The 13,577-nt window shown below is 55.1% G+C and overlaps 1 protein-coding gene across 1 annotated transcript; it reads right to left on the reverse strand.

Moving 5' to 3' along the window:
• Positions 1 to 1,362: 1,362 nt before the first annotated feature.
• Positions 1,363 to 8,954, reverse strand: MMP9 (matrix metallopeptidase 9). Its single transcript, XM_045444405.1, has 13 exons — positions 8,520 to 8,954; positions 7,791 to 8,023; positions 7,283 to 7,431; positions 6,870 to 6,998; positions 6,608 to 6,781; positions 6,178 to 6,351; positions 5,356 to 5,532; positions 5,099 to 5,254; positions 3,994 to 4,267; positions 3,732 to 3,871; positions 3,264 to 3,414; positions 3,068 to 3,171; positions 1,363 to 1,676 (listed from the first exon to the last, which is right to left on the reverse strand). Exons 1-13 carry the CDS (start codon positions 8,655 to 8,657, stop codon positions 1,558 to 1,560), a joined length of 2,118 nt encoding a protein of 705 aa, XP_045300361.1. The 5' UTR covers positions 8,658 to 8,954; the 3' UTR covers positions 1,363 to 1,557.
• Positions 8,955 to 13,577: the final 4,623 nt, after the last annotated feature.

Here is a 13,577-nt window from a genome sequence, read left to right on the forward strand (position 1 = left end):
CAAAAAACATGGATGAGGTGGGTGTGAGTCCACCCAAAGGAATCTCAGGAGGACGCTCCCACTTGGGCCCAAGTTCGGAAGGCAATCCAATCTGAACATGCCCATCGCCTCCACTCACCTGCCCCAACCCTTCAGTCCAGTCCCTCTCTGTCCTGTGGCATCCTCAGCCTGGCACTCCGACCTTCTCTCATCTAGTCCAGACCAACGTTCCTACCTCAACCGTTCCAGAATCCTCTCTGCTCCCCTCTCATCTACCCTCTAAAACCACACACAAGAGTTCTGAGCCATTTGTACTTCCCCCAAACGCCCCCCCCCCTTTTTCTCCTCTCCCAGCATTTGCCCCAAGAGCCTACAGTCAAATCCCACTGTGGCTGCTCACTGGCTCTGGGACTTCAGGTGGGTTGTGTAATTCTGTGTGCCTCAGTTTCTTCATTTGTACAATGGGGGGAGGGGGAAGGGCAATAATACCTATAAGGTAAGAGTAGTACCTGTCTGCTAGGGTTGTTTTAAGGATTGGCTGTGTCAACACACATCAAGCACGTGGAACCTTGTCTGGCAGAGTCAGTGTGCCCGGGGTAGGTACCAACATCATGTCTGTGATCCACATTTCACTTATCCCCCGCCTGACCTTGGCACACTGAGGTTTTGCCAGGTTCTCACTACTGGGACCATGCTGCAATCAATGTCCTTCTATCTGCCGTTTTGTGCACACGTGTGTGAGAGTTAGAGTAGGCCCATTTTTAGGTGTAATGGTTTGTGGTAGATTATCCCGTAAGAAGACAGTTCTACCCGCACGGGAAGAAACTCTTGCTCATGTTTCCAGATTCAGTTCAAGTTCAGACGTCACCTTGGCTGAGGAACGTTCCCCGCCTTCAGCCACAACATACAGAACCACAGAGATGCACCATTATTCTGGAATAAAGGACCACACGTTGCACACTCTCCAAGGGTGATCCCACCCCCACCCCGCAAAGAATCATCCTGGTAACTGAGTGGGACTCTCTGGGGACAGAGCCTGGAGTCTGCATTTTAAGCAAGTCCTGGGGGCACTCATGGATCTGCGGCTGGAGGACCCTGAGAGGTCCTTGAGGAGAGAAACATAGTCCAACTCATCTCTCCTTCCCCAGGGCCCAGCACACAGCCTGGCTCCATGCAGGGGCTCAATAAATGTTTGATGAATGAATAATAGGTCGGCCATTTCCCCAGCTGTAAAATAGAGGAGTAATCACATTATATCTTCCTAATAGGAAGGATGAATGTTAATATTTATGAAGTGCTTAAAACACTACCTGGCACACAGGAGGCGCCCTATCCGTTACATACACACATGCACGCATACATACGTAAAGAAATCTGCTCCTCAAGGTTAAAGGATTCAAGTTTATTAAAAATATTCCCACAAAAGAGGAGGGTGGGAAGAGAGGGGCCCAGCCCACCTCGCCTCCTCCTTGTCCTCCAGAACAGACCCACCAGTTTGTATCCGGCAAACTGGCTCCTTCCCCATTGGGATGGTCCCCAGAGGACCCACTCTGCAGTGCTGAAGCAGGATGGGAAGCCCTAATCCTCGGGGCACTGCAGGAGGTCAAAGGTCACGTAGCCCACTTGGTCCACCTGGTTCACCTCGTTCCGAGAACTCACACGCCAATAGAAGCGGTCCTGGCAGAAGTAAGCTTTCTCTGCAGGGGAAAGACAAGCCCAAGAGGGGTGATTCCAACCCTCCCACAAACACACACAGAGACAGGAGCAAGATCTCTACAATCGTCCCTCTTGCCCTTTCTAGATCTTTCATACGACGCCTCCATCTCCCCCACAGAGATGCCGGAGGGCAGAAAACCTCAATGTCCAAAGCACCGCCACAGAGCCTGGCACACAGCACGTGCTCAGAACAAGTCACTCAACGTTCATTCATTCGTTCATTCATTTCATCAAATATTTATAGCGCTAAGCACTGTTATACAGCAGAGAGAAAAAATGCAGGCATGATCTCAGTTCTGCTGCTGTTTACACTCTAGTGGGGTAAGAGAGATGATTAACAAGCAAACACTTAATAAATGAGACTGTGGCAACGTAGAAAGCTATGAAGGAAATAAAAGCAAGTCAGTGAATACAGAACAAGGGTCAGAGACGGCCTCTTTGAAAAAGTAGCCTAAGTACTGAGACCCGAAGGGCAAAAGGGAGGCAGCCCAGTGACAGTCTGAGGGACAACCTCCAGGCAGAGGGACCAGCTGGCACAGAGGCCCTATGCTCGGTGTGACCTTGACCTTGCTGTGTTTAGAGCAGCCAGAGGCCGGTGTGGGTGGTGTGGAGCAGAGGAAATGACAGGAGAGTGTTGGGAGGGTCTGAGGAGCAGATCAGATCCCCCATAGTTTTCTTTTGTTTGTTTGTTTTTACCTTGGAATGGGTCTGGAGTCTCCCCCCAAGACCATGGCCCTCTACTCCTAACCACTCCCTACTCCTAGAGAATATCGTAATGGTATTGAACAACCAGTATGGCTTGAACCAGGGTGTTTGCAAGGGAGATGGTGAGAAGTGAACATTTTGGTAATGGAGTCAACAGAACTTGTCAGTTGATTGCATGTGAGTGGTGCGAAAGACAAGGAAAACGCCAGCTAGCGTCCCCATTTTACAGATGAGGAAACAGGTTCTGTGAGCAGCAGTGACTGGCCCAAAGACGCAGAGTAATGAAGTGCCTTTTTTATCACTGTATCTCCAGCGTCAACGCAATGCCTGGCATATTATAACACTTGATAAATATTGTCTAATAGAGGAATGAGCCTCCATGCAAACCACTGTTCTGTACTAAGGGCGGGGGGGGGGGGGGGGGGGGGGGGAGGCGGTAAACTTCCAGCTGGGGGGTGGGGTGGGTAGGAAATCTGGGTTCTAATTCTGTGTCCCTTTATGATCTGGGAAAGGTCCCTGCCTCTATGGGGAATGTAGCTGTGCTGGAGCATTTGCCTCAATCTCCAGGGGATTTTTTTTTCCTCCCTCAGAATTTGACTAATCACTGAGGCAGGCAAGTGTGGGAAGTGTCCCGGGGAGGGACCTGACCCCCATCAGCAGCCCTCACCTTGGTACTGAAAGATGTCGTGCGTGTTCAAGGGCACACCGGGGAACATCTGCTCCACCTGGCCGGCGCTCTTGGGATCCACGGTCTGCGTCTTCACGTCGAACCTGCAGGAAGGCGGTGAAGAGACAGGTGCTGAGCCGGAGGGCGGGCGGACGGCGCCCGGGGTCCCCCTGCCGGCGGTCGCCGAGACTCTCACCTCCAGAAGCGCTGCCTGCTGAAGAGCAGCACCTTACCCCCGCTGCGCGGGAGGGCCCCAGTGATTTGGGCCACCTCCGGGCCCAGGCCCAGCTTGTCCAGACGCCTCGGGCCGAGCACCGACCCGCCTGTGTACACCCACACCTGGCGCCCTGCGGGGGAGGAGAGCCACATCGGTGTGGGGGCAGGGAGTGGCCACACATTGTCCTTGAATGTCAAGAGGAAGAACCCAGCGAGACCTTTCCGCGCCCGACCTGCCGGCAATCTGGGTGCCCAAGGAGCAGAACCCACCGCTCCGTCGGACGGTGCACGAGGACGGTGAAGAGCTGCTCAATTGCACCCGCCAGAAGGGGGCGCCTGTTCCTAATCCGCATAAAATGTTTCACGGATTTTACTCGATCTGCGGGTCTTCCTAGATCCGCAAGGATGAGGAGGGCGGGGGCGGGGGAGGAGAAAGGAGGAAACTAACCAGAGAAGAAGAAAGTCTTCTTGGTCAGCGGGTCCTCAAAGGCGGAGTCCAGCTTGCGGGGCAACGCAGGCCACTTGTTGGTGATAAGGAAGGGGCCCCGCACCCGGCGTCCTGGGTTCTCAGAGAACTGCCAGTACTTCCTGGGAATGAGAGAAGGGACCAGCGGACCACTGAACTTTGAACCGAAGGCCAGTGGGTGGAGAGGAACAGGCAGGGCCCTCCCCTGAGTCCCCTCCCCCAGCCACATATCCCTGCCCCTCACCCATCCTTGAAGAAATGCAGAAGATTCCCGATCTCCGCAACAGCGTCGAAAATGTTCACGTTGCACACATCTTCTGCTGGATCCAAAGACACTGTAGGGGCCTCAGAAGGGCCAGCAGTGGGGGGACCCGTGGGGCCAGCTGAAGGGGGGCCTGTGGGGCCAGCAGTGGGGCGCTCTGGGGGGCGGGTGGTGGGAGGCCCCGTAGCGCAGACCGTGGGCTGGGATTCAGGTGTGGTGGTGGTTGGAGGCCGTGGTTCAGGTTCAGGGCGAGGACCTAAAGAGAGACACTGGATGAGACCTTCTACTGCTACATACACCTGTGCCGGTGGAACGTATGTTCCCCAAAACGCATCAGTGAGGCCCCTGGCACTCACTGTCTTCACTCTAGATGTTGGAGCCTACCTTCCCCCAATCACAGGCTGGCTTTTTTTTTCGTACATTCACCTTCCATTCCGATCATGCTTATCTAATCCCTGGGCTATGTCAGGTCTGGGCCAGGCCCTATGAACACAAGACATGCAGGATGCAGGAGCTCTCCCCCTCTCCAGGCTAGTGGGAAAGAACTGGGTTTTGAGCACTCAAACTGAGTGGCAAACTTAGTGCTAAGAGCTTTATAAAATTACATTAGCTCATTTGACTTAAAAAAAATCAAGTAGATTCTTTAATATTCCCATTTTTAAAATGAGGGAATAATACTAATGATCATAGTGATGATAACAATACAAATATTAAACACTTACACGGTGCTTGCTATATGTCAGACAATATTGGAACTCACTTAAACCTCCTCACAACCCAATGAGGCAGGTAACATTATTAGCCCCATTTCACAGGTGAGAAAATTGAGGGGTGAAGTCACGTACCACAGGTCACCTAGCCTGGAAGTGGCTGCACTGGCTTTTGAACCCACATCTGTCTCACTCTAGAATCTGGGCTCTTTATCATCTTCTCCAGGCACTGACCAGACAGCAATTGGACCCACTGACCCCAGGCTCTTCCGCAGATAAATGTTGAGGGGTCCCCACTTCGCTGATCCCCATTTCCCCATTCTCGGTACAAGAGCAAAGGCACCGCCCTTCCTTCCATCCCTGCCCAATAACCTCACCGTACAGATGCTGGATGCCTTTCACGTCGTCCTCATGCAGGGGGGGGCCCTCCGTGAAGCTGTACATGGGGTACATGAGTGCCTCTGGCACCGATGAGTGATCTAAACCCAGAGCATGGCCGAATTCATGGGCTGCCACAAGGAACAAGCTGTATCCTGGAGGGAAAAGGGACCTTGAGATGTGAGCCCAGCCGAGCTCCCAGCCCTGGCCATCCCTCCCCCACCACTGCTGCCCCCAACCTTGGAACCCTGACCACCTTGGTCCGGGCAGAAGCCCCACTTCTTGTCTCTGTCGAAGTTGGAGGTGGTGGCGCACCAGAGGTGCCCATCTCCGCGGCCCTCCCTGGTGCATGTTGAGTACTCCTTGCCCAGGAAGATGAAGGGAAAGACACACAGCTCCCCAGCGGAGTTGCCACCGGTCACTGTAGAGTCAGCTGGAGAGACAAAGGGTGCTAGGTGAACCAGCTGAGTGGGCCCAATAAGGGGCCAGAGGCTGGTGGCACAGGAGCTAGATAATCCTGGTGTCCTATTTTATTTATTTACTTACTAATTTATTTATGAGAGAGAGAGAGAGAGAGAGAGAGATAACGCGCGCGCGCACGAGTGGGGGAGGGGCAGAGGGGGTGGGAGAGAGAGTGAATCTTAAGCAAGCTCCATGCCCAGCTGGGGGTTGGAGGCCACGGGGTTCCATCCCATGACCCTGGGATGATGACCTGAGACAAAATGAAGTCGGCTGCTCAGCCGACTGAGTAACCCGGGCGCGCCCCCTGGTGTCCTTTTTATAAAAGCCTAGGGTGCTGGGGGCACAGCCGAGACCCGGCTAGGCTGGTGGGCAGGGCCCGGGGACCTGAGACTAAGGGAGAGGAAGCTGTCTGGGCTGAAAGGCCAAGGCACAGGGATGCGGCGGGGCGGGGGCAAGTGGAAGTCAGGGGGAGGGGCCGTGATCGCGGGCGGAGACACGGTGATCCTGAGGACCAACGAAGAGTGGAGAGACACGCTGATGGGTGGGGGAGCCTCGTTTCGGGGACCAGTGCGGAACGAGGGGGCGAGGCTGAGTCTGGTAGGCGGGGCAGAGGTACCTCGGGTTGGGCAGAACCCATAGAGCTTGTCCTGGTCGTAGTTGGCCGTAGTGGCGCACCAGCGGTAGCCGTCTGAGCGACCCTCGGTGGTGCAGGAGGAGTAGGAGCGGCCCTCGAAGGTGAACGGAAACACGCAGGGCTTGCCTTCTCCATTGCCGTCCTGGGTGTAGAGTCCTGAGGAAGCCCATACAATTACGGGGAAGGGAGGACGGGGGGCGGGGGAGGGGGGAGGATGTCACGAGTTTATTGACCCACAGACCATCGGTTGCACTCCATTCCTCCTCTCCCCGTTTCACAGATGAGAAACTGGGCCCAGAAAACAGGAGGGTCACTCGCAGGCCACACAGCGCTAGTGGCCGAGCCGGGATTGAAACCTAGGACCCTCGAGGGTGGTGGGAGCCCCTCACCCCCGTCGCGACCCCGCACTCACTCTCGCTGGGGCAGAAGCCGAACCGGCGGTCGGTGTCGTAGTCGGCGGTGGTGCTGCACCAGAGCATGTCGTCGGAGCGGCCGTCCGTGGTGCAGGCCGAGTAGGAGCGGCCCTCGAAGGTGAAAGGGAAGTGGCAGGCGGCGCCACCTGCGTTTCCGAAGTAGGTGGGAACCACTGCAGGAGAAGGGGCACCGGGTCAGGGCGGCTGGCAATGGGCGTGAGAAGAGAAGGGAATGCGAGCCGGGGCGGCTCGGGATCTCACCTACGCCCTTGCCCAGAGACCACAATTCCTCATCGTCGAAGTGGGCGTCTCCCTGAATGCCTGGGCCGGGAGGAAAGGCGTGTGCCAGGAGCCCGTCTTTCCCGTCGAAGGGGTACCCATCTCCGTGCTCTAGAGAAGCAGGTGCAGGAGGAGGGGGTTGGCCGAGAGCAGTCGTGCAGACCGTGCGCTGCCCTGAGCGTGGGCTGAGGTCCCGCCTACAGCAGCTGTCCGAGCCCTGCGTCCCAGCGCTGCGCCGTGTCGGGCAGGAGGGGGCGCATAAAGCCAGAGGCGGCCAGGGCTGCAGGGACCGGCGAGACCAAGCGGCGTCCAGTGCCCGCTCTCCTCTCTCCGTGGCCCTCCCTCCGCTGTCCCCGTCCGAGACCCTCCCGGCCTCCCCCTTCTCGCTTTCTCACCCCTGACACCAAACTGGATGACGATGTCTGCCTCGAAGCCATACACGCGCGTGAAGGTGAGCGGCGTCACTGCGCTCCAGGCCGCGAAGGCGCGGGCAAAGGCGTCGTCGATCACGTCGCGCGGCAAGTCTTCCGAGTAGTTTTGGATCCTACAGGTGAAAGGCCAGAGGACAGAGGTCCGAAGTGAGTCCGGAGCCGGGGCGGTAGCGACACCCGGTGTCTCAGCGACTTCAGCAGGCACGATGTTCCCTGCGTTCCACATTCTCACCTACAAGGTACTTTCAGACGCATTTTTCTCTTGGGACACTCACAGGGGCCCTAGCAGGAAGACTCAGATTGCCAGGCCCACTTCCCTGAAGGGGAAACAGAGGGCTCAGAGGCGGAGCCACCTGCCCCAGGCTGCACATCGAAACCTAGGGGTCTGTCTGAGGGACGAATTCGCCGCCGCCGGCGCGGGGTCTGGCCCTCCAGTCCCCCTCCCCCGCCTTCTCGGGGCCCTGCCGCGCACCAGTACGTGATGTTGTGGTGATGCCACTTGAGGTCGCCCTCAAAGGTCTGGAATTTGCCCACGTCTGGGACGCCGCAGCGCGGGGTTCGTATGGCCTCCAGGGTGGTTCTGTCCAGTTCGCCAGTCTCAGGCAGAGCCAGGCGCCTCTGGAGAAGCCGCAGTCCCCGACTCAGGGACTGCTGGTCGTCGCTTATCTCCGCCACATGAGTATAGCCATAGCGAAACAGATATTCCTGTGGATGGAAGGGCAGAGATACTCCAGAGCCCTGACTCTTACCCGGCCCTAACGGGCCAGGATTCCATCCTCCAGGCACTCGGGGACTATCAGCTCTCCAGGACTTGGTACCCTGGATACCAGTGCTTATGCCCACCCACTAACTCCCTCCCCTGTAGACATCCTCATCTCCTTCCCACCCCTGCATGCCCCTGGCCCAGCTTACCTCAGGGCCTCCTAGCCTTTACCCCTGTTCACCCCACTCCAGAACCCTCCAAAGCATCACCACCCCCATCACGTCCCATTACCCACCTAGGAAACCCTTATTAGCCATTCCTGGCCATCGCCCATCCAGAGCCTCCACAGGACCCCTGAGGGCCTGATCCCAGATACCTCTGTCCTCCAGGCACGACCATCACCCTCAACTTGCCCGATAGAATCTCCTCTGAAGCCTCACGCCCTCCCTGAGACTCCTGGCCAGCCCTCCCTAACTACATGCAGGGGTATTAGCCTACCTCTGCCAGCTGCCTGTCAGTGAGATTAGTTCTCACGTCTCCTGGGAAGACCACAACGGTGGGCTTGCGTGGTCTGGGAGCGGCGGTGCAGCAGCCCAGCACCAGGAGCGCCAGGACCAGGGGCTGCCTGGGGCTCATGGTGAGGGTGGCGGTGTCTAGGTGCAGCTGTCCTTGTGGGGGCTTTAAGCAGGCGCTATTAACTGAATCAGTAACCCCGCCCCTCCCTGCCAGGCGGGGGCTGACTCAGGGGATGAGGTGTGTTTGGGGGGGGGGGGGGGCAGCCCCAGCATGAGCAGGCAAACAAAGGGCTTACACCACCTCCTCCTGTCCCCACCGCCCACAGTCCCATTGCCAAGTCAGGCAGGACCCCAGACCCACAGGAAACCACAGGCCCACAGGGGAAGGGTTGGGTTTTGCAAAATGCAGAGCTTAGGAGAACTGAATGAAAGCAAGGAAGGGAGGCTGGAGGGCTCCCTGAGCTCTGTGCCTGAAGGCCCCAAGCGGTCAGCCTAAGGGAAGGGGATGAGAGATTCCCCGAGGCCTCTTCCTGAACCCAGAGATTTCCCCCTTCCCAGTCACACCCCATCTATGGGCCCCTCCCCACACTGCTAGGCTCTGTCCTCTCCTCCCTTGAAGCCTTTCCCAAGGGGGACGGTGGGGGGCTTCCTCTCCCTGCCTCACCTAGGGACTGAAGGAGCAGCAGGAATTGGGGAATTTTGGGATTCCCCCAGGGCACCCCCCCCACCCCCACCCAGCCGTCTTCCATAGGCTGAGTCTTTCAGAACAGTAAAGGGGGAAGTTTAGGGCATCTGGAAGTCAGCACACAGGCCTCACTCTCTTCCTTCAGGGCCTAGGGCAAATGTCCTAGCACTCTGAATTTGTTTCCTCAGCTATAAAAAAGGACCCTCTGTCCTTAAATTGATGGAGGGTAAAATGAGATCAAATACCTACACAGTGCTTACTCCAGTGTATGGTGCAATTTCTCAAGAATGGCCATGGTTGGGGCGCCTGGGTGGCGCAGTCGGTTAAGCTTCCGACTTCAGCCAGGTCACGATCTCGCGGTCTGTGAGTTCGAGCCCCGCGTCAGGCTCTGGGCTGATGGCTCAGAGCCTGGAGCCTGTTTCCGATTCTGTGTCTCTCTCTCTCTCTGCCCCTCCCCCGTTCATGCTCTGTCTCGCTCTGTCCCAAAAATAAATAAACGTTGAAAAAAAAATTAAAAAAAAAAAAAAAAAAAAAAAAGAGAGATCAAATACCTACACAGTGCTTACTCCAGTGTATGGTGCAATTTCTCAAGAATGGCCATGGTTGGGGCGCCTGGGTGGCGCAGTCGGTTAAGCTTCCGACTTCAGCCAGGTCACGATCTCGCGGTCTGTGAGTTCAAGCCCCGCGTCAGGCTCTGGGCTGATGGCTCAGAGCCTGGAGCCTGTTTCCGATTCTGTGTCTCCCTCTCTCTCTGCCCCTCCCCCCGTTCATGCTCTGTCTCTCTCTGTCCCAAAAAAATAAATAAACGTTGAAAAAAAAAAATTTAAGAATGGCCATGGTTGCTTTTAATGACCTGGGCGAAGATGGTGATTCCAACTTGGAATCGGGAGACTCCGAGGGTCTTGGGTTCTAATCTGCCATGTGAGCTACAACAAATGTCTTCCTCTCTCTGGGTTTTGGATTCTTCAACTACAAAATGGTGGCGAGGGGACGATCTTGGGGAACCTTCATTTCTCCAGCCCTTCTCCAGGAGCCCAAGCTGTAGCCCCGGTTATCACCCCTATGCCTCCCTCCCTCTCTTCTTCCCAGCCAGCCCTGGTGGGGAAGGATCTGTGTTTGCCTTCCGGGAGGAATCCCTTGGGAAGGGCAACACTAGCCGTCCAGTAAGCTGGGTTTAAAGGGCTCACTACGTGCCACACACTTTCTGTGCTTGTCGAATAAATGAATCTTCGAGACGAGGACATTTCGCTTCCCTTCTAGAAAAGCTGAAGCTCTAGAGTTCACTAATTAATGGGCATCCACTTTAGATCTGGTGTTCAGTCCCGGCTCTGCCATTTCCCAGTTGTGTCGCCTTGGGCAAGTCACTTCACCTCCAAGCCATAATAATAATAATAATAGATTTCTTGAGACTACTGTGAGAAGTTGCTTGTAAGCATCTCATTCCACCATCTGCGAGGTAGATTTAATGAGTACCCTCTCCTATTTTTAGAGGAGGACACTGAGGCTCAGAGCAGTTAAGGAACTCACCTATGACCACACAGAGAGTTAATTCGCAGAACCAGGATTCAAGCCTAAGGCTGCCTGGTTCTGAACTCTTTCATATTTACCACCATTTACAGGGAACCAACATGGCCAGGGGAGGCAGGGAGGAAGAAGAGACCTCAAACCCGGCACCTTCTCCCCTAATTCCCTGCACCCACAGAAGAACAGGGAGAAGGCTCACACCTTTGGGGAACCAGAGGCTAGGACAGGGGACCCAGGGGAACTATATTCCAGATTTGAGAGTTCAAGGTCATTGAGCAATATCATTTTATTTATTTATTTTTTTTAATTTTTTTTTTCAACGTTTATTTATTTTTAGGACAGAGAGAGACAGAGCATGAACGGGGGAGGGGCAGAGAGAGAGGGAGACACAGAATCGGAAGCAGGCTCCAGGCTCTGAGCCATCAGCCCAGAGCCCGACGCGGGGCTCGAACTCACGGACCGCGAGATCGTGACCTGGCTGAAGTCGGACGCTTAACCGACTGCGCCACCCAGGCGCCCCGAGCAATATCATTTTAGAGATGGAAACAAAGAGACCCTCCAATCCAGGGGTCTTCACCCGGTGGCAGACGCAAGCTTTAGGCGAATCCACGAACCACCCCCAACTTACCATCAATTGTACAAAATATGTCATATCTATGTATGTATGTCACGTTTCTCAAATTTAACACTATTGACATTTGGGGCCCAATAATTCTTTGTTTTGAGGGTCTGTCCCGTGCATCGTGGGATGTTTCATAGCCTCCTCAGCCTCTACCCACTAGATGCCAGTGGCACCTCCCCCCGCCAGTTGTGACAACCAGAAATGTTGCCAAACATTGCCAAATGTCCCCTGGGTGGGTGGGAGGGGCAAAACCACTGCCAGTTGAGAACCACTGATGTACGTTGATTTTTTTTTTTTATATACAGAGTTCAAAACGATTATCATATACTCAAACCGTTGATGATGATCCTCAAGTCTGTAAAGACCATTTACTCAAGTATTTGTTGAGTTTTTATGGGCCAAACATTGTGCTAAGAATTTGGGAATACGGTAGTGACCAAGATAGCTTTGTCACTGTGCTAGTGGAACAGAGTCCAGTACGGGAGAAATTGAATGAATAAGTAATTACCAGAGAGACAACCGTCACAAGAGGGAAGTGTACCAATCTACTCCAACTACCTCCATTATGCAGATGAGGAAACTGCGGGCCCAGAGTAGAGAACTGACCCCTCTTAGGTACCAGAGAAAGCCGGGGACAGCATGGGTGGGACACTAAGGAGTGGCAGCTATGAGCCTGCCCTCTGGAGCCAGGCTACTTAAGTTCCAATCTCAGCTCTGGCACCAACTTGCTGTGTGAGCTGGGTAATTGACATAACCTGTCAGTGCCTCAGTTTCCCCATCTGTAAAACAGGGGTGATCGTAGTGCTTGCCTCATGGAGTTGTAAGGATCAAATGAGTTAACAGGTACAAAGTCTCTGGCACATGGGAAAAGTGCTTGCTGCTACTTTAATTCTGATGGCCTCTAGGCAGCTGGCTGTTTTGACCAAATTGGTGTGGTGGGGGGGGGGGGGGGACAGGAAGAGGGCACCTAGCCAGGAACCTCTGGCTTGATTCCTGGAGTTAATCCAAACAAGACCCCTCCTTTTCTCACCCCCCTCCCAGCTTCCTCCTTTATCCCCTGGCTCCCCAGCCCCCATCAAGAGGAACTTGGAAGAGCTTGGCTTTCAACACGGCAATGGCAGGAAGCGGTTCTGGTTACCACATCCCCTTCCCCACTTCCCTCAGCCCCTCCTTCCAATACCACAAGTTTAGCCAAGGCCCTGGGAGAGGAGGAGGCAGAGAGCAGGATATTCTTCCAGGTGGGCACCCCTTGACCCTGACCAGGGTCATAGCTTGGACTCTAAGCCCCTCCTTCAGGTGGAGACCCCGTAAGATGGGGAGGGGGCTGACCCCAGAGCCCTGAGTCACCAGCTGGATGACACAGCCCTGCGGGCTGCCCTTAGTAACACCAGGCCCCCAGACTGGGGTCAGCCTCACGAGGGGAGGAACCTCTCCCCGATTTAGGATGGGGAATTCCAACCCTGTTCCTCCCGAACCTGCCAGAGAAGGGAGGGGCGGCCAGGCCTGAGATGCCCTGGCAGGAAATGAGAAAGACATTTCTGTCTGGGATGAAGCAGAAAGGTGTGGGTATACTGTAAGACACTGCCCCAGGGATAGAGCACCACCCAAGCGCCCGCCCCCACCCACACTAGCCCCGGGTAGTGGCAATCACCAGGTCGATTCTCAGAGGCCTTAATAATAATCTCATGCCTCCCCCTGATCTCTCTTTAGCTCCTCCAAAAGGAGGCCATATAGTGTAGACCTCAGAATCAGACCTCCTGGGTTCAAATTCCAGCTCCTACTACATCTGGCTGCGTGACCTTAGGCAAGTCACTTTGCCTGTCTGTGCCTCCATGGCCTCATCTGTAAAATGAGGGAGGACGGTCCTCACCCAAAAGGTTGTGGTGGGGATCAAGTGATAGTGTACATTGCGAGTTTTTAGCACACGGTAGGTACACACACCAAAAGTAACGTTAGCCGTCATGATTCTGCTATTTTAATGCTCTCTCTGCTAAGAGTTAGGATTCACAAACCTCTTTCACTGGTGAGGAACCCGTGAGGCACAGGGAGTTGCCAGGTCCCCACAACCAGCCAGGAGCAGGCCTGGGATTCCACCCAGACCTGGCACCAGCACCCTGTTCTTTCCACCACATTCGGCCTGTGCTGCTAACCACCTCGGTGGGCATCCATTTCCGCAGTCCATGCACAATCCACTTAACTCTTTCTCCAGC

This window comes from Leopardus geoffroyi, chromosome A3 (genome assembly GCF_018350155.1).
Source record: "Leopardus geoffroyi isolate Oge1 chromosome A3, O.geoffroyi_Oge1_pat1.0, whole genome shotgun sequence".
Lineage (NCBI taxonomy): Eukaryota > Metazoa > Chordata > Mammalia > Carnivora > Felidae > Leopardus > Leopardus geoffroyi.